General features: G+C 36.8%; 2 protein-coding genes across 7 annotated transcripts; both read right to left on the minus strand.

The window, feature by feature from the left end:
- Positions 1-693: 693 nt before the first annotated feature.
- LOC110915096 (programmed cell death 6-interacting protein) lies at positions 694-7,287 on the minus strand. 4 transcript variants are annotated; one of them, XM_035985057.1, is made up of 7 exons: positions 6,995-7,279; positions 6,230-6,381; positions 5,874-6,135; positions 4,858-5,024; positions 4,608-4,757; positions 3,362-3,744; positions 694-1,058 (listed from the first exon to the last, which is right to left on the minus strand). In XM_035985057.1, exons 2-6 carry the CDS (start codon positions 6,260-6,262, stop codon positions 3,397-3,399), a joined length of 960 nt encoding a protein of 319 aa, XP_035840950.1. In that variant the 5' UTR covers positions 6,263-6,381; positions 6,995-7,279; the 3' UTR covers positions 694-1,058; positions 3,362-3,396. The 4 variants fall into 4 exon arrangements, with proteins under 4 accessions (XP_035840950.1, XP_022015419.1, XP_022015421.1 ...); XM_022159727.2 differs by having other exon boundaries at positions 6,230-6,394; XM_022159728.2 differs by lacking the exon at positions 694-1,058 and adding an exon at positions 1,498-1,830 and having other exon boundaries at positions 6,230-6,394; positions 6,995-7,280.
- A 3,492-nt stretch (positions 7,288-10,779) lies between these two features.
- On the minus strand, positions 10,780-18,941 carry LOC110915095 (lipid phosphate phosphatase 2). 3 transcript variants are annotated; one of them, XM_022159725.2, is made up of 9 exons: positions 18,616-18,700; positions 18,468-18,518; positions 16,767-16,997; positions 16,596-16,683; positions 15,671-15,780; positions 15,496-15,586; positions 14,517-14,705; positions 11,213-11,272; positions 10,780-11,139 (listed from the first exon to the last, which is right to left on the minus strand). In XM_022159725.2, exons 1-9 carry the CDS (start codon positions 18,619-18,621, stop codon positions 10,934-10,936), a joined length of 1,032 nt encoding a protein of 343 aa, XP_022015417.1. In that variant the 5' UTR covers positions 18,622-18,700; the 3' UTR covers positions 10,780-10,933. The 3 variants fall into 3 exon arrangements, with proteins under 3 accessions (XP_022015417.1, XP_035840951.1, XP_022015418.1); XM_035985058.1 differs by having other exon boundaries at positions 18,596-18,680; XM_022159726.2 differs by lacking the exon at positions 18,616-18,700 and adding an exon at positions 18,730-18,941 and having other exon boundaries at positions 10,784-11,139.
- Positions 18,942-20,555: the final 1,614 nt, after the last annotated feature.

The following is a 20,555-nucleotide window of genomic DNA, read 5'->3' on the forward strand; positions in this document are numbered from 1 at the left end:
TCCCCGATTTGGGGATGTGAATAACCTTAAAAGAAGTTCACCTTTCAAAATATATATATATAATATTCTTTCCCTAATTCCCTCATTGTGTATTTCTATGATTCGGTGTGTTTTGCTTCAGTTTTTTTTACATGAAACGAAAACATATATTCTAACATTTTGTCAAGCTACGCCTATTTAACAACAATTAAGAGACGGTGAACGTTTGTAACACAAGCTAATAGAGCATCCAACGTTAATACTTAATAAGGTTTTAAAAACGAGTTAATTACTGTTTTCGTCCCTGTGGTTTGTCAAAAATAACTATTTCAGTCCATTAGTTTAAAAATTGTGATTTCAGTCCATGTTGTTTCACTTTCATAACCATTTCAGTCCCTGTGGTTTCACTTTCGTAACCATTTTAATCCATTTATTCTGTAAGTACAGGGACTGAAATGGTTACGAGGTGGACTGAAATGGTTATGAAAGTGAAACCACATGGACTGAAATCGTAATTTTTAAACTAATGGACTGAAACAGTGATTTTTGACAAACCACAGGGACGGAAACAGTAATTAACTCTTTTAAAAACCCATCTAGTTTGATTTTGTCCAACAGTCAAAAAAATGTTCCAAAATTAACATGTATTCATAATTACTAGTTTGTCCTCCAAATCATTTTATCATAAAAGAGTAAATTATTACTACAACAATATACTTCTCAAAATCATATATCATATATGATACAATAATAATTATATACAAAACCAAAAAGAAAAAGAAACCCGCAGGTCGGTATCTTAACCGAAACATAAGGAGGTGTTACAGCATGTTCATGTATTTTCATTCCATAGTACATAAGATAGCAATACAACAAACCATGGAAAGAAAGCATGAGATCAGTTCACACGAGTCGTGACCGCCCTTTAGTCCTTTACCATCCACCAACCACCTTATCGACATCATATCAACAAAACAATCAAAGTTCATCGCCATATCGCCACCATACAAATATCACCATCTTACATGCAACACACTCCTCTTTCGTCGCTTCAAAATCCTAGCATCAAATCGAATATCCTAGTGAAGGAACATATTACTAAACGTTAGTTGGGACTCTTTTTTCGTGTTTGCCATCTAGATGATATATAACAAGACATGTAACTTAGACATATTTTATAACAAGTTTCTTCAAAATCTATTTAACAAATTATTGATATTGTGCTTAAAAATAGAGTTAATTGCCCGGATGGTCCCTGTGGTTTCACGTTTAGTCCCCATCTTTGCGAAATAGCAGGTATGTTCCCTATGGTTTGTCATTTTGTTACTCGGATAGTCCCCTGACAATTACTCAGGGGACTATCCGAGTAACAAAATGACAAACCATAGGGAGCATACCTGCTATTTCCAAACTAACTAACATCTACTCGGGGGACTATCCGAGTAACAAAATAACAAACAATAAGGAGCATACCTGCTATTTTAAAAAGGTGGGGACTAAACGTGAAACAACGTAAAACCACAGTGACCATCCGGGCAATTAACTCAAAAATATGCAATTACATTTTATGGATTTCCAGTTTCTTTGAGCCACACACCCAAAAAAAAAAAAAAAAAAAACTTGTTGGGATCTTGAAATTCATCGGCTGGTGATAGACATAGGGCTTGTTCTCGGTGTTAGTAGACGATATAATGAGTGTTGTATAGTGGTAATGGCGTCATAAACCGTCATAATTAGAGGTTTGGAAGTGTATTTGCGAGTCGATGGGTCCAACTCGACACAAACTAAAGTTTTGACAAGAACTCGAACATGAAGCCACAAATCATGTAAGAAACGTGATCCGAACACAACCTACAAAACCCACATTTTTATTTATATATTTTAAGTCTTTGATATAACAAATTTGTAGAAAATAACAGGGATGTGTGTAAACTAATTCTGTATAAATCAAAAACCTAATATCAGATTATCTTTTTTACTTTTAGCCCTTGAAACTCGATATTACGAAAATAAATAAATAGGTCAACAGGGAAACACGCCAGGTTGACCCGAACTGCCTACTTAAACTCAACGTGTTCACTAGATCAACCTGAAGGACCCAAAAACGCAAACCCAATAATTTTGTGTTAGGATTCACACCGAAATATAAATGGGTCAACCCACGAACACGCCAGGTTGACCCGAACTGATCTAGTTAAACTAAATGTGTTCACTAGATCAACCTAAAGGACCCAAACTCGTTCAAACTAAACGCAAGCCCATTAATTACGCTTAAAATTGTGATAAAAATATTTATAAAAATGGAAGTTGTCAGCAAACAAGATCATCATTAAAAGTTATAAATAGAATGTTACAGTAATCATTAACAATTAAAGAATGCAACAAAAAAAATCAAATAAATAAGAGCCAAAAGAATAGATTATAACAAAATATGCTGTTAAAAGAATACAGAAAAATATTTGTTTAATGAAGACTAACATCTGACATGTCATATATGACATTACTTGCTGACTATATTTTTAATAGAGTTAAATGCCATTTTAGTCCCTGTGGTTTGGGTCATTTTGCCAGTTTAGTCCAAAGGTTTCATTTTTCCCTGTGGGTCCAAAAAGGTTTCACCGTTGCCATTTTAGTCCACTGGGTTAACTTCATCAGTTTTTTCTGTTAACGGGAAAGGCAATTCGATCATTTTATATGGCCGAATTGCCCTTCTAGTTCACAGAATTACATATATAATGACCGAATTGCCCTTCTCGTTAACAGAAAAAATGGATGAAGTTAACCCAGTGGACTAAAATGGCAACGGTGAAACCTTTTTGGACCCACAGGGAAAAATGAAACCTTTGGACTAAACTGGCAAAGTGGCCCAAACCACAGGGACTAAAATGGCATTTAACTCTTTTTAATAACTTGAAACCTTAAAAAAGGAACTTAATTCTATACTAAAAAAAGTTTAATATCTTTAGTATTTTTTAGCCAATTAGTAACTTTATTGAACTTGTATTGTGAGTTATGCAGATTACTATACATATTGAATATATTTATAAAATCTACCAAAAATATTATTTTTCTATCAAAATTTGAAAAAAATAAACTAGTTTCCTCAAGCTCAAAATTTCTAACTTGTTAAGATAAACTCGTTTAACTTCAAGTTCGATACCAAGCAGAAGCTGACTGGGCTCAACTCGTTTATACCCCCTATAACATTAACTACCTACAAAATTCACACACACACACAAAAAAAAAAAAAAAAAAAAAAAAAAAAAAAAAAAAAAAACCAAAGAAACAAGCTTTTTGCAGTTGCCTTCAACTATAATAACAATCGGCGATATCTACAATATAAACAAACCATCGGAAAAAAATATAAGGCGGAAGTGATTACCTTTTTACCCCCTGTGGATTGTAAATATTACACATTTATATCTTCAACGCAAGAGTTCTTTCCCATCTTTCAGGACGATAAGGTATGCAAGTTGCTATCTTTGTTCCTTGTGGCACCGGCAAATGGTGATCGTAAGGTATTTTTTCATGCCAAACAAACTCATTTTCATGCTCGTATTTTCTTAACAAATCCGCCATGGTGTCCATCGCTTGCTTTATAATCGCTCGCCATGATTCCATTCCTCCTATGTTCCTCTCTACTTTGTTTAACGCAAGTTTAAGAAGTCCCATCGCGGTTCCAATTTGCCCCTCGGTTTTTATGGCCTGTGCCATGTATTTGTAGCTTCTTAACTCGTGTACCACTTTAGAACATGAAATGTAATCCTGCACAGATGATGTGGCATCCCATCAATTAGGGTTGTAAACGAACCGAACAAACATGTTCATGAACGGTTCACGAACGCTTACCGAACGAGGTTTCTTGTTCCTGTTCGTTCATTAAGGGAATGAACATGTTCATGAACACTTACCGAACACAAACAAACGTTCATGAACATAAATGAACACAAACAAAAGTTATATGTTAATTTTAAATAAAATCTGCATTTTTCATTAGAAAGAATTACAAAGAATCCACCAAAAATAAATAAGTACTTAACATAACTAACCGAACATAGTTGACATAATTATCTTAAACATATTTAACACAACAATTAAGAAGTTTGTCAAGCTTTAACACAAACTGAGATTGAAATGGTCAAATGAGTGATGTTGGCGTTGGTGTATAGTATAGTATAACTATGGCTTCAAATTTCTAAATCTAAAACCAATAAAATAAAAATATCGCATAAAAAGCCTCTAAATGAACGAACACATTATCGAACGTTCACGAACGAACGCAGCCTCTGTTCATGTTCGTTTGTTTAACTTATCGAACGGAATTTCTTGTTCATGTTACGAACGAACATAAACAAACTTCCCGCCGAACGGTTCACAAACTGTTCGGTGAACGTTCAGTTCGTTTACAGCCCTACGATCAACTATCTTACAGTGTATTATACAATTGGCACGCCATGTCAACATATGCAACCAGGAAACACCCCTTGCAGGTCGAGTTTTTCAAAACATTTCACAAAAATGAAACCGAGTGGTTAAACTTCTTAACTAACCTATGTGTAACAATTGTGAAACTTGATTACTATTTAGTGGCATTTGCCATTTTACGATTAAAATATATTCATTTATACCATCAACACCGGTGAGATATCTTTGCATTCTTTCGCTGCGGTTAAATAAAAATCCATGGCCTCATTAAATAACTGAACGACACCGAAATGCAACTTTGCCAAAAGCCCATCGGCAGTTTGTTTCTCTTCAGCCTTCATTATAGTTACTATCTACGTATTTCAATTTAAAAAAAAAAAAAAGAAATTATAAAAATGATAGCCTTTTCGAACAAATGAAAAAGGAAATAAAAGATTAGACTTAAAACCTTACCTGAGCCTCAGCCAAGCAAATTAAGTTCATAACCGAAGAAACTGATGATGTGGCTTCCAGTGGACCCTCGGGAGTGCGTACGCCTTGTAAAGAGGGTAGAACCTCATGAGCCAAATATTGATAAACCCCTGCGGCTTTTCTAAACAGGGTCGCGGATCGTACTAAATCTGTAATGGTTTATTTACAAGCACACAACATATTTTATCAATAACCATATAAGTAGGCCAGCCAATTAACACAACAAAAGTAATGAACTTTGGTCTGATTACTGTGTTGGGTGACATAGGGTTGTAAACGAACCGAACGAACACGCACGCGGCTTTGTTCGTGTTTGTTCATTAAAGAATGAACATGTTCATGAACACTTACCGACAGTAAACGAACAAAAACAAATGTTCATGAACACAAACGAAAGTTATATATTAATTTTAAAATAAAATCTGCATTTTTCATCAAATAGATTACGAAAAATCCACCAAAAATAAACAAGCACTCAACATAACTATCCGAACACAGTTGACATAGCTTAAAAAACAATAAAATAAAAATATAACATAAAAAACATTTAAATCAACGAACACAAGTGAACATAAACGAGCGACCATAAATGAAAACATTACCGAGCGTTCACGAACATAAACGAACGAACGCAACTTTTGTTCATGTTAGCATGTTTAACTTGTCGAATGAAATTTCTTGTTCATGTTTGTTCATTTATTAAACGAACGAACATAAACGAACTTCCTACTGAACAATTCACGAACTGTTCGCTGAACGTTCAGTTCGTTTACAGACAGACTATGCACTCAAAGAAAGGACCAACAAGTCAACGGTCATGTCATATGTTGAGGGAAAACAAGTCAAGATTACCTTAATTCAAAAGTTTGAAAGTTAGTTATGGTTAAAAACAAATAAATTTTACCCAATACAAAGATCATATCAAAGTACTCACCGTTTTATGTAATTTACCATATAAAGAACAAACGTATGAATATTTTTTGAAATTCACTTTCTACCTGTGACTAGAACTTGGGAAGCCCATTCTCGAAGATGCGCACCATAAAAGAACAAAACGGTTCCAAGCTCAAACCGCAAATTATCAATCTGAAAGAACCTAGGACCCATGAGATTGAAGAAAGACGAACAACTAAGAGGACTAGTCCACCTTATTTTAAGATTCGAAGTCCAACCGATCACCCGTGGATCATCACCGATCAAATCAACATGTTGAACCAAATTCTCCAACAACGGCAGATACAGCTCTAACTTTTGAATATCCTGACAATGCAACAACAACAAAACCGAGACGCAATAAGTTCAACTTTCAAAATAATCACAAACATGATATATTAACGAACCAAATATACGTTACCTGTTCACACTGAGAAGTCAATCCTCCAGACATTTCCCTTGCAATCGCATCCGTAATGGGGTTGTTTTCGTTAATCAATTCGACGCTTACGCGCTTGGAGCTTAACTCTTTCAATTGTTCAAGAGTGCCTGAATCTTGAGCAGAGTATACATCTTCAAACACAATCTGTTCATCAAATTCAAATTTAGCATAAACTATGCAGTTAATATCGGTGAGATATCGGTTATATCGGTCCCTAAGTAAAATATCGGTGTCAAATATCGGTCAAAATATTGGTACTGATATTATCGGCATTCGGCGATATTGACCGATATTTGACCGATAAAACCGATATATCACCGATATTTGACCGATATAACCGATATATCACCGATATTTAACCGATATAACCGATATATCACTGAATTATTGGTGTTAAATTGCTATATATATATATAAATTCTGCATTATATTAAAATTACCGATATCCCACCGATATCTCACCGAGATAACCTATATTTCAAATATCGGTCCTTTACTGATATCCGATATTTTACCGCATTAACTGCTTAGAGCATAAATAACATATTTGCAGAAAAGTATATCTATGGCTAAAAAGACATAATCAAACACAATTTTCGAGATTATTGTGTGATCAGAGATAACCCATCACCTTAATAAACTATTTACACATTAAAACTAATCAGCCACATACAGTATAAGTGTATAACCCTAATTTCGAATCAAGAACCCATAATTAAAGTGATTTGTGAGTAAAAATGTTACCTTTTTGGTTCTAAGCTTTAAAGGGTCTTTGAATTGAAGCATGGCTGACCCGAATCAACGATGAATCCAGCGAAAAGAGTGGTTTTGAAGATGAAAAAAATAGGGTTTTGATGAGTGGGTGTGATGAATAAATGACATTTAATTACAGTTATAGAAAACAGGTGGAAGATTATGATGGCGATGTTGACCCAAAAAGTCTTGAATTTCAGTATCTTGTAGGCTAAGAATTTGGGATTGATTGTGACCATAAAACAACGCGTTCCCGCGGATCCAGAGTTTTCCGACCCGTTTCAGTTTGAGAAATGATAAACTAAACCGGTTGAGTTTGGTGGTTCAATGAACCATTTGGATCGAACCCAATTCCAATCGTGAAGCTTGAAATGATGCGAGCCACATTGATACCGACTCATGAAAAGAATAACTAGTTTAAGCCTAAATACAATCTCGTCTCATAAATGAGTTCGAGCTTAAATTTTACGTATAGTAAACTGCAATTTTACCCCTTGGGGTTATATGTGATTGGCACTCTGACCCCTTCCAGGAAAATTTTATTGTCTGACCCCCCAACTAATGAGAAACGCTGCAATATTACCCACGGTGTTAAAAGACTTAACAGTTCTGTTTACTGATATGTTAAATGACTATATTAACCTTTCTTATTACCCCCTATTATGACTCAATCTCTCACATTTACATTGATTGAAGAAATAATATATAGTGTTACAAGAGCCTATAAACTAGGAAACGAAATATACAATAATTTAACAATATTACATAATCTCATGACTGATTTAACGTTAGGCTATTATCCCCCTTCAATCGAACAGGTGGAGGACCAACACGGAGCAGAGTCCGAAATTTTTGAAACAAAGGCCTGGGAAGACTCTTGGTAAAATTGTCAGCAACCTGGAGATTTGATGGAACAAACTTGGTGTAGAGCTTTCCAGATGAGACAAGTTCTCGAACAAAGTGATATAATCAATATCAATATGCTTCGCACGTTTGTGAGAGACTGGATTTTGACTGAGAAAAATAGCACTCTTATTATCACACAGAAGAGTAGGTCGATCAGTAGGAAGAGCATGTAATTCGCGCAAAAGGTGAGTAATCCAAATAATCTCAGCCGCAGTATTCGCCATAGCACGATATTCAGATTCGCAGCTGGAATGAGAGACAGTAGGCTGCTTCTTCGCACTCCAGGAAACAAGATTTCCACCCAAATAAATCGAATAACCATAAGTCGAACGGCGGGTCTCGATACATCGAGCCCAGTCAGCATCAGAGTACCCAACTAAGGTGGTCAAAGGCGGTTTAGAGAATGTTAAACCATAGGAGATTGTGCCCTTAACATAGCGTAGAATGCGTTTGACCGATTGGAAATGAGAAGTAGTAGGTGACTGCAGATACTGGCTGGCTTGATTAACAGCATAAGAGAGATCAGGACGCGTAATAGTGAGATACTGTAAAGCTCCAACCAATGATCGATAAAGAGTGGGATCATGAAAAAGTTCACCTTTGCTGAGAAAACTCTCTGAAGCAGCTAGTGGAGTATCAACCGGCTTTGAATCAAGCAAGCCTGCACGAGCCAAGATGTCATGAGCATATTTAGCTTGACTAAGGAAAAGACCATCTTCTGCATAGGTGACCTCAAGACCTAAGAAATAGCCAAGAGCACCTAGATCCTTTACTGAAAATTCATTGTGTAAGGTCGCAATAAACGATTGAATCAGAGTAGTATCACTACCAGTAATAATAATATCGTCTACATAGACAAGAAGGTCGATGATGGCGTTCCCTTGGTTGAAGATAAACAAGGAGGTATCTGCTTTGCTACAAACAAAACCTTTGACAATCAAGAAATTACGAAGACGCTGAAACCAAGCACGGGGAGCTTGCTTTAGTTCGTAGAGAGCTTTTTGAAGTCGACAAACATGATGAGGAAATTTTTCGTCAACAAACCCTGTAGGTTGCTCCATGTAAACGGTTTCAGTAAGATCTCCATTTGGAAACGCATTCCGAACATCCAACTGTCGAAGCGACCACCCATAAATAGTAGCAAGAGCAAGAACCACACGAACCGTAGAGGCCTTCACAACCGGACTGAAAGTGTGTGAAAAATCTAGGCCAGGAATTTGAGTGAATCCCTGAGCCACCAGACGAGCCTTGTACCTGTCAACAGAACCATCAGCTTTGTATTTTGTCCGAAAAACCCATTTTGATCCCACTATATTGGCGTTGGAGGGTCTTGGTACAAGAACCCAAGTATTATTCGATCGTAATGCCTAAAGTTCCTCCTCCATCGCTTTAACCCATTTAGTGTGCTTTGCAGCTGACTTGAAACCACGAGGATCCTGTGATTCCACCCAACTTGTTTTACGGTTTACCGGTCACGCACATAGCCACACTAGTCGTTTTGAGGAATCTGTTAGTATCACTCATGTCCAAAAAGTGAGAACCAAATCCGCAACAACTCATACCTGACCAAAACTATAAAACCGAGACACCACGCAGACCATCTGTGTAATCAACTCAATAGTTTGGTAAATGGATTGACGTGTCAACCTTTTACAAGAACTAATATTTCTTTATTTTGAATCTCTAAAAAAAGTAACCCAACTCTCCCCAACCGATTTGTTAAACCTGATTATATGCGGCTGCCACCATGGTGGTGATCGATCGGAGGTTTGACAGTGGAGAGGTGGTCGCCGGCGATGATTAATGATGGGGTAATCGGAGGTGAAATAGGGTGAGGTGAAGTGGGTCTTGTTCGCCGGAGAAAACACGGAGAAGAGGAAGAAGGGTTTTAATGGTGAAAGATGATAATGTTTCTGATCTAGTCCCTGTGGTTTGCCCTTTTTAAGGAAAGGGTAAATTGGTCATTTCACACCCACTTAACAGAGAAAACAAACTGAAGTTAGACCCAGGGACTATCCGGGAACAAAAAATGAAAAGTTGGGGACTATGAGGTAATTTTAGAAAGTTAGGGACTAAAGGTGAAAAAAGGCGAAATCACAGGGACTATCCGAGCATTTTTCTCCCATATTGTACCAAACATCGATACTGGTACCCGTATTCATTTTCATGGTTTTCGGTTTCTATAATATTTCATTTATGCAACTCTATCACCAGCAATAAGTGAATATTGGTACCAGTACCGTAAGGATATAAATCGATCGATACTATACGATCGTTCGTCGGTGTGGTAACGTACAGCGTTCGTTTTTATTGTTTATTGTCGATGTAAAACAAACGTTGATATCTATATCAAGTGCATGTATCTTACATGTAGTATAACAAATCGAACCAATACCCACCGAATGCTAGCGGTAACGTACCGCCGCAACGCGCGGAGAAATACTCTAGTTTAATATTAAAGATGAATAAACAAAACAAATGTAAACTAGTAAATGAAGCAGGAAATACGATTTTAGAAAGAAAAAAAATTGAAAATTCGGTCCAACCACCACCTGTGGCAGTTCAAAAATAGATAAACTTTTGTTTTGCTCCCTGTGGTTTGATCACTTTAACGGTTTTGCCCCAAACCTTTAAAAATAACCATTTTCCTCCAATAGTTTGCTATGGTTTTTCCATTTTGCTCCCCGCCTCTAACTCCATCAAAATTGTCTGTTTTTCCATTTTGCTCCCCGCAGAGAGCAAAATGGAAAAACCATAGCAAACTATTGGAGGAAAATGTCTATTTTTAAATGTTTGGGGCAAAATCGTTAAAGTGACCAAACCACAGGGAGCAAAACGGAAGTTAATAGATATTTGTGTGCAAGAGATTCTAGGTTTAAAAGGGACCAACATATTTCATGAAAACATTAAGAGAAAAAAAAAACAACAAAGTATAAACAAACATACATCCATGATCAACAATAATATTTACCACTCCTTCATGTTTTTCTTTTCTCTAAAAGCTTTAACATTTTCATTCAAATGTCACACTTTTCCAGACTCTACATCACTCTCCAACGAATAAGAATGGTAATCTGGAGAAGAAGAATCCAGCCCGGGCCCGGCTCGGTCCTGCCTTGATTGTTGGTTTAAATCCGGAATCCCCAGCCCGATTTCATTAACCGGGCGATCTACCCTTCTAGTAGAACGCGTCTCTTCAACAGCCCGGAAATAAGCATACGGACCCCACCCTGAAATAAGCCAACAAGTAACGTTACTTGATTTACATTCGGGTCCCACAGGTTATACAAAGTAACCAACTACCTTCAGTGTGATACGGGGCTGGAAAAAACTGTAGATAGCAAAATGTCGCAACGGTGAGACCTGTAAAGAATGGTTTATAAGCACATAAGGACGCATAGAGGTGGCCACAATTCTTGATACGACCCGAACCCAATACAAAAAAAAAAAAAAAAAAAAAAAAAAAAAAAAAAAAAACCCAGGTTTGGGTCGACTAACACGACCTGTTTAAAAAATGGGTCGGGTTCAGGTTGACCCGTTAATCCGTTTAACTATTTAGAAAAAAAAAAAAAAAAACCTTTTATATTTTTGTTTTTTCCGTTTCTATTTTACATGGTTAATTTAGTTTTGACACATTATATTATGAGTTAAATGCTTGGTTGGTCCCTATGGTTTGCAAATATTGCAAACTTGGTCCTAGTGGTTTAATAATTACATACTTGGTCCCAGTGTTTGTAATTTTTGCACGTATGTGGTCCTTATCATTAACTTAGGTTAGATTTCTTTGTTAAGTTTATATTAAATTACCAAAGTACCCTTATTTATTAAGAAAAACAATAAATAAAAAAAAGAGAAAAATGCCCGGATAGTCCCTGTGGTTTCGTCTTTTTTCACCTATAGTCCCCAACTTTCTAAAACTACCTGAATAGTCCCCAAGTTTTCGTTTTTTGTTCCCGGATAGTCCCTGGGTCTAACTTCAGTTACTTTTCTCTGTTAAAATGATGTGAAATGACAAAAATACCCTTTCCTTAAAAGGCCAAACCACAGGGACTATCCGGGCATCTTCTTCATTTTTATTTATAAAACTCCACCACCACACTTCATCTTCAACCTCCACCCACCATCACCCTCCTCCACCCTCCACCATCACAGAGGTGATTGAACCTGCAACGTACCGTTTCCCTCCTCTCCGATCAATCTCCGGCGATCTCAACTCCTCTTCGATAGCTCCCGATTAGCTCGACAACACCACTCCGTTCTCTCGTTAGTGTTAGTCGTTGGTTGAAAAGTGAGCGACCGTTCAAAAAACAAAAGTTGAAAAGTGAGCGGGATTATTCTCCCGGTCAAAACCACAACTCACACCACACTTTCGCCGGTCCACCTTCAACAGTCAATGTTCTTCCCCCCTTATCCTTCCATTCCACACCATCAATCAAACACCCCAACACTCTCCTAGATGAACACAAACCCTACCTCACCGCAACCTTCCAGATGCACCTTCACTCTCCCAACACTCATCACCTTCACCCTCCTCCTCACTCCGCCACCCCCCGCCGCCGCCGAGGACGACGTCAACTGCCTCCGCGGCCTCCTCCGCTCCCTCCACGATCCAGATCACACTCTCTCCTCCTGGAACTTCAACAACAACACCGCCGGCTTCATCTGCCGCTTCGATTACGTCGGATGCTGGAACGATCAGGAGAATCGCGTCATTTCATTAAAACCGGCTGACCTAGGGCTTGCCGGAACGTTTCCCTCGGATATACGGTTTTGTAAGAATTTGCAAACTCTAGATCTGTCTGGTAATAATATTACTGGTGAAATTCCTACTGAATTATGCACGTGGTTGCCTTATTTAGTTGATATAAATCTGTCCGGTAACCGTTTCACCGGTCAAATTCCGTCAGGTTTTGGTGATTGTGCGTTTTTGAATATTGTTGATTTGTCAAGTAATCGATTATCCGGTAATATACCGGTTCAGCTGTCCATGGTGGGTGGAGGTTGAAGATGAAGGGTGGAGGAGGGTGATGGTGGGTGGAGGTGAAGATGAAGTGTGGTGATGGGGTTTTATAAATAAAAATGAAGAAGATGCCCGGATAGTCCCTGTGGTTTGGCCATTTTAAGGAAAGGGTATTTTTGACATTTCACACTCTCTTAACAGAGAAAACAAACTGAAGTTAGACCCAGGGACTATCCGGGAACAAAAAATGAAAACTTGGGGACTATTCAGGTAATTTTAGAAAGTTGGGGACTATAGGTGAAAAAAGGCGAAACCACAGGGACTATCCGGGCATTTTTCTCTAAAAAAAAGTTTAATCAAAACAAATATTTTTATGAGTCCACCCCTACTTCTTCCCCAAATCACACATCACTACCACCATCTCTCCACCCAGATATCTCTCTCTACCCAGATTCTTCCCAAACAATATCTCTGTCCCAACAATAAAAACAATAATTTCTATTTTTATAATCATAGGTTTTTTTCCTCTTTCTATTCACCCCTTCATCGTTCTCAACTTCTCATTGTTCTGTTTCTGCATTTTTTTATATCTTTATTATTATATATAATAATCTGTTCACAAAAAACAGAGAGCTTCCAGTTCCCAACTTTTTCATTAATAATTCTTTACTTATCAAACCATTGGGCTACAAAATCCAAAACGAAATGTGTAAGCTTTTAATTCGACATATTTACCTAACTTTACATCTAAATCCAACCCCACAACAAAGAACAGAGCATTATAAATGGAGAAGCTATTCACAGTGGCCTATCTTTCAGAACTGTTTGTGGGCGCACAGGATGACTTTGCAAAGCAGATTGAGTTGATTTGGGGTCAAAGCAAGGTGTTGTTAGTGGTGCCATTTCTGAGAATTTTTATGTATATTAATCTGGTGATGTCAATCATGTTGTTCACAGAAATGATTTACATGGCTGTTGTGGTTGCGTTTAACAAATTGTTTGGTAAAAAACCAGAAGTAAAGTTAGGTTGCAGGTTTTGAAAAAGGAAGAAGATGAATCCATGTGTTATATTTTTATTTATTAATGTTTAAGGGTAAAATAGACATTTCATATATACTTAACTGTGAAATCTAACCTAAGTTAATGATAAGGACCACACGAGTGCAAAAATTACAAACACTGGGACCAAGTGTGTAATTATTAAACCACTAGGATCAAGTCTGCAATATTTGCAAACCACAAGGACCAACCAAGTATTTAACTCTTATATTATTTACTTGTCACACTCGTACTCACAATTAAACATGTTATCGATAACCCACTTAAAACCCAACAACTCGCTTATAAATCGTCAACTTGTATGACTCATTTAAAAATACGGGTTAAGCAAGTCGTGTTCGGGTTGACCTGAATTTATATGTGTGAGGGTTAGGGTTGAAATTTTTGACCCGTGTAACAATATGGGTCGGGTTCGGGTTGAACATTTCAACCCACCAACCCGTAACCCGCCAACCCATCAACCCGACATGATTAACATCCCTAGTGGTACATATACGGGTCGAAAGAATCTCAACCCGTCCGACCCGTTTCTTTTAGCTAATTGCTTTTACTTGGCCCGTTCATAAAGTACACAGGTCGAAAACAAACCTAAAAGACCACCGGCAAATACGTCTTGCCAATGATGCCAATAGTCATCCACTCGAGAAACGGCTACAAGAGATGCCATTAAAAGCGGAAGGAAAACGATGCATAGTTTTGCCACATGGCCACTACGGTCAAACGCTTTGATTTTTCCAGCTAAGTACAGCGCCAAAAACCCTAGGCCCGCAAATGACCCTACAAAATATTCTAAACATTCAATATGATTAACTAATTTAAGAGTAAAGTACACGGGTGGTCCCTATGGTTTACCAAAATTTTGGATTTGGTCCCTAGCTTTCCAAAAATACACAGATGGACTTGGTGGTTTGCACTTTGTAACACATTTAGTCCCCAACTTTGCCAAAAGTCACCTGGATGGTCCTTGTGCTTTACACTTGTAACACATTTAGTCCCTAACTTAGACCTGTTGAAACCTTAAGATTTGTTGACTGGGGACTAAGGGCGTAACGAAGTGCAAACGACAGGGACCATCTGTGTACTTTTAGAAAGCTAGGGACCAAATCCAAAGTTTTGGTAAACATACGGACCATTCGTGTACTTTACTCCTTATTTAACCAATAAAATCATATACATTTCTTTGACACTTAGTGTAGAAAACAATATTGTTATAAAAAAGGGTTAAAATTTCACCTATAGTCCCTACCTTTCTAACGAATGGGAGTTTCAAACGAGAGGGAATACAACTGACAATGAGGGAGTAGAGGTGCAAACAGGCTTTTATGGGGTTTTAAAACAAAAAGGACGAAAATACCCTTACGTGTCAGCACGTGGGGGAACTTAACGTTTGAGTTCAACTGATGTTAGGCTTAGGGACTATCCGAGAAACGAGTGTGCAAACATTGGGGAACAAGGCTGTAATTTTAGAAAGGTAGGGACTATAGGTGAAATTTTAACAAACCACAGGGACTATCCGGGCATTTTTCCCATATTGTTAAGGAAAATATAAAAAAGGGTAAAAGCTTACATGAAGAATGGCCGCTTGGGAAGCTTTTATGACCTTCTCTTATATCGCTTTCGTTACCGTGACAAACAACATTTCCCCATCGATCATAATTCTGCAACATCATAATAAGTTTTACGTAATTGTTAACTACTATCTTTCACCAAAAAAAAAAGAAATGGAACTAAGTTTTACGTACGTCGATTCCATCGGGAAAGCAACGCCAAAAGAAATCTGGTCTAGGTCGCCCAGTGGCGTCTTTTATAGCATCTGTCAGAACGCCGGTTATAAGTATAGAAAATAAGAGACCTGCAAACGGCAAAAACATTTTAAAAAAAATACAAATCAGTGAACTCAAATAAGGTCATGTATGTATTCAAGTCACGGACGGTCCCTGTGATTAACCAAAATTTTGGATTTAGTCCCTAGTTTTTCAAAAGTACACAAATGGTCCATGTGGTTTGCACTTTGTAACGTATTTAGCATTTTAGCCCCCAACTTTTGCCAAAAGTACATGGATGGGACCTGTGGTTTGCACTTTGTAACGCGTTTAGTCCCCAACGTTTAGGGACTAAATGCGTTACAAAGTGCATATGACAGGGACCATTTGTGTGCTTTTGGGAAAAGTTGGGGACTAAATGTGTTACAAAGTGCAAACCACAAGGACCATCCATGTACTTTAAAAACGCTAGGAACTAAATCCAAAATTTTGGTTAACCACACGGACCATCCGTGTACTTTACTCATATAAAAATGAGTTAATTGCCCGGATGGTCCCTGTGGTTTAACGTTTTTTCACGTTTAGTCCCCACCTTTTGAAAATAGCAGGTATGCTCCCTATGGTTTGTTATTTTGTTACTTGGATAGTCCTCGAGTAGATGTCAGTTAGTTTGGAAATAGCAGGTCTGCTCCCCATGGTTTGTCATTTTGTTACTCGGAAGTCGGATAGTCCCCTGACATTTACTCAGGGGACTATCCGAGTAACAAAATGACAAACCATAGGGAGCATACCTGCTATTTCCAAAAGGTGGGGACTAAACGTGAAAAAACGTGAAACCACAGGGACCATCCGAGCAATTAACTCTATAAAAATTAACTAAACAGATAAAGTCATGTGTGGTAACCTAAAATTGCATGGTGCAGATCATATATGTCTCTCCTCTTGAAATAGATGAAAAGAAAAACCAGAATAGGCAATAACACTGCGTACACCTGCAAATCAAAGCGGTAGAACGGGTGTATGACGTTTAAACCGATTGATAATATGTAAAACTAGAACTAAAAAAAAAACTCACTGGTACGGCCCACAAGGGAACGGTGTTGTCCTTCATTGGATATTTAAGATCCGTCATCATATCCTTGCCAACAAAGCGGTAGAACGGGTGTATGACGTTTAAACCGATTTCGATGATGACAAGTAGGATCAATATAAGCCAATCGTGCATGTGAATTCTAGCCACTTTTCTTCCATGAGATCTCATGTAAAAACATTCCAGCTCAGCTTCCACACCTCGGCCCTGCGGGCCCTGTTAAGATAACGATTCAAAAATATGTAGAGACCAAGTTAATTATTGTTATTTATTATTTGTGAATTTTGACTCGTTCGCCTATAGTTTAGTCAAATGGAAAGAGTAAAAAGAAACTCTTTCGCAACTCGTAAGAGCAATTCTTGCTAATTGGATTATGTGCAATATAATGCAAAACACAAAAAAAAAAAAAAAAAATAGAGAAAATCACGAAACTAAACATTGACTCACCCACTTTACCAAAATGAACATGGATTGCGTCTGGGGTGGACGCAATCCCTGATCTTTGCGTCTGGCAAAGACTCATACTCTTCAGCCAATAGAAACTTGACACGTGTCATCATCCTTAGGTTTATTTTTTTACTTTTCCATCACGATTTTTAAACGAGCATAACTTTTTCAAAAGTTAATATTTTGTTAGTAAGTACACCAAATTAAAGAGAATTTTGTTATCTTTAATTTGATGTATTTTTCATTAAAAAAAAAATACTATCGTATGAAAAAGTTATACTCGTTTAAAAATGATGGTGGAAAAGAAAAAAATAGGCACAGAAACCCATGGCACAGTCTTAGACGCAAACTCTACTTTAGACGCAATAGTCAGGGATCGCGTCTACCAAAGACGCGATCGAGGTTCATTGTGGTAAAGTTGACGGGTCAATGTCCATTTTGGTGATTTTCCCAAAAAGTCATATGCTTGATTGCGGTCACGGTATTCTAGTAGTTTAAATATGTACAGTATTGAATTGAATTTCACTTCAACATGTAATAGAAAACTAAATACAATCAAGCAGCCATTGTATCTATGGGAAGTTGAGTTGCTTTTAAGTTAACATCCCTCTCTCTTCACCTCAACTCAAACCTATCTCAAATTAATCCAATTTGAGGGATCTGAAAGCTAACCCATGTGTCATAAACAATCATAATGGCAAACAGAAAAAAAATAAAAAAAATAAAAATAAATAAAAAAAGTGTTCTTGCAAGATTGATTATCACTCATGTTCATGTCCCTCTTTGTTCACCTCAAAAAAAAGTGGCGAAGCTTGAAAATTTCCACTGGGGGGTCGGAAGTCACCGAACCTAAAAATTTATATAAGTAAATTTCTTTTTATAAAAACGGAGGGTCGAAAACGTATATACCTAAAAAATTCTACACGAAACATACATACGTAACACTACTGAGCGAAAAAATCGGAGGGGTCGAGCGCCCCTCCCGGCCCCTTGAAAGCTACGCCCTTATAATTATCATTGTCAGTTTAATCCAATTTCAATAGTCTGAAAATAATAAAAATAAACAAAACACACACACACAAAATAAAACAGTTTATGTAGCTACTTGAGGGCATAGTAAGATCTAAAAAAAAAAAAAAAAAAAAAAAAAAAAAAAAAACAGGTTCAGAACAATGTACAGGTTTATATAAAAACTAAAAAAAAAAAAAAAGATTAAAACCAAATCCAGATATTGCTAACCTGAAACATATTCCGCATGATCTGAGAACTCATTCTTGATCGATTCTTCCACTGCGTAATTAAAAAATAAATTAAAAAAAAAAATTGAGCCAAACAAGCAATATATTTTTCAAATTTAAAAACCCTACAATGTTGAGAGCTCAATTACCAACATAAACCTACAGAATCATCAATTCGACACATGAATCTTTAAAAAATAAAATCAATCATTGGACCTCAAAAGCTATTTTCCGGCAAAAGAAATATAAAGGGTGAAATTTACCGACAACAGATGGGACCCACTGTCACTAAAACTCTTGAGGTTCTAACGAGTGTATATGTATGGCTGATGGATGAATATGTGTATCTGGTTTGTGGGTTTTAGAGAGAGAAAGGGGATGAGAGAGAGAGAGTGAGTCCGCCGGAGATGGTGGTTATGGAGGTGGCGAGTGGTCGGAGTGGGGGTGCATAACGAGTGAAGTTATTATATTATTATAATCGGTTTTCAAAATCGGTTTTCAAAATGTTTATAAAATGTCCTTGAAGTATTGGATGGTATGTGGTTTTAGTCCTTGCTTTTGTGTATGGGTCAGTTTCAAGTAAAGGTGTGTCATAATGTAATGTATTGAATACTTTTAATAACATGTCAACATGTTTGGGCGAGTGGTTGAAGGTTAATGATGAACTAAGTGTAATTGAAAAATATCTTGTTGAGATTAGCTTGTAGGAATATATATTGTGTGTTTAGTATTGAATAAGTTTAAAGTAGAGAAGAGACAATTTTTAACGCGTAGCTAATACGATATGTTACGTAAAGTTAAACAAGTTTGGATTCGAGTTAAATGAGGCTCGGGTCACGACATGTTATGACATGGTTAAAATTGTGTCTGACAACTACACTTTTATTAGACGCTTAAACATGTTTATGCCTTTCATATTTTTGGAGTAAATAAATATATATATATTTATACCATCATATTCTATCTATAACATTGTAAGTTTTGCATCTTTATTCTTCGTCCCTCTCTCTTAGATTCTCATCGTCTCATTGTTCCTGAAACAAGTTACACGAGTTGTGTTCGTGTAACCCATTTATTAACTAGTCCTTGTTTGTGTTTGGTTAACTGACACTTTTAGTTAAACGGATCTTGTGTGTGTTTGATACATGTGTTAACCATGTCGTGGCGTGTTGTGTTTGGCGGGTTAACACGAATAATACGTTTTGCACCCTACAGAAAACCATAAAAAATTATATAATTGATCATATGTAGTGCTAAAGATAATCACATGTAGTAAAAGATAGAAACATATATGGTTAAATAACTAGTAAAGTTAATGTTCTTGATCAAGGTTCATTCCGTTTCGTTGTTCTAACCATTGTCAGTGTCAATCATGTCGAGTTGGTGGAATGGTGTGTTTCGGGTTGGTTGGTTGGTTGAATTGTTTAATTTGAAAACGTCCCAACATTTTTATTCATTCAAAACCCTAATATGCACCCACTTATAAAATATACAACCAGAACACAAATGTAAAACCCTAATACGCACCCACTTTTAAATTCTACAAACCGAACACGACCTTTTTTAAAAATTTATCTATACATGTCACACTAGTTGACGAACAATATTCATTTTGTAAACATGGCAATCTGTTGGCGGGTTGTAAAAAGTGAGTTAAACAATTAGCTGACCGACGTGTAAAATTAAATAAGTCGGTGTGTTAGTATGTTTAATTAATAGTTCAACCTTAACACAACTCATTTAACTAAACATGTCAAACAACTGATACACTATTTGCTTTTGTAAACTTGTTTATTATATATGAAAAGACAAAACCTAATTTATTTTTGTGATATTTCGAGGTATGTCGAGAATTGGCATCTCTCGTTACACTTTAGTTATTTTAAGAGTAATTGACTTTGAATTGGTGTTGTTAATTTTTTATTTGTTAAAATGAAATTCGAACATATTTAAGCTTTGCTATTAGCGTCGTATGATTCTAATAAAAACTAGTTAGTTTACTATCACAAGTATTTTAAATTTACCATAGTTTATTTAATTATTGGTTATATCGTGATAAGAGTCTAGGGTGATCATCAATGAGTTGTGC

The sequence above is a fragment of the Helianthus annuus genome, chromosome 16 (genome assembly GCF_002127325.2).
Source record: "Helianthus annuus cultivar XRQ/B chromosome 16, HanXRQr2.0-SUNRISE, whole genome shotgun sequence".
Taxonomy (NCBI): Eukaryota; Viridiplantae; Streptophyta; class Magnoliopsida; order Asterales; family Asteraceae; genus Helianthus; species Helianthus annuus.

Coding starts and splice junctions, on each gene's coding strand:
- LOC110915096 (XM_022159727.2), bottom strand. CDS start 7,036: ATGCTTCAATTCAAAGACCCTTTAAAGCTTAGAACCAAAAAG. Junction 6,136..6,229: donor TGACTTCTCAGTGTGAACAG/GTAACGTATATT, acceptor TTGCATTGTCAG/GATATTCAAAAGTTAGAGCT. Junction 3,745..4,607: donor ATATCTCACCGGTGTTGATG/GTATAAATGAAT, acceptor TCATCTGTGCAG/GATTACATTTCATGTTCTAA.
- LOC110915095 (XM_022159725.2), bottom strand. Junction 16,998..18,467: donor TCATGCGGAATATGTTTCAG/GTTAGCAATATC, acceptor TTATCTTAACAG/GGCCCGCAGGGCCGAGGTGT. Junction 11,140..11,212: donor AGCCCCGTATCACACTGAAG/GTAGTTGGTTAC, acceptor GGCTTATTTCAG/GGTGGGGTCCGTATGCTTAT.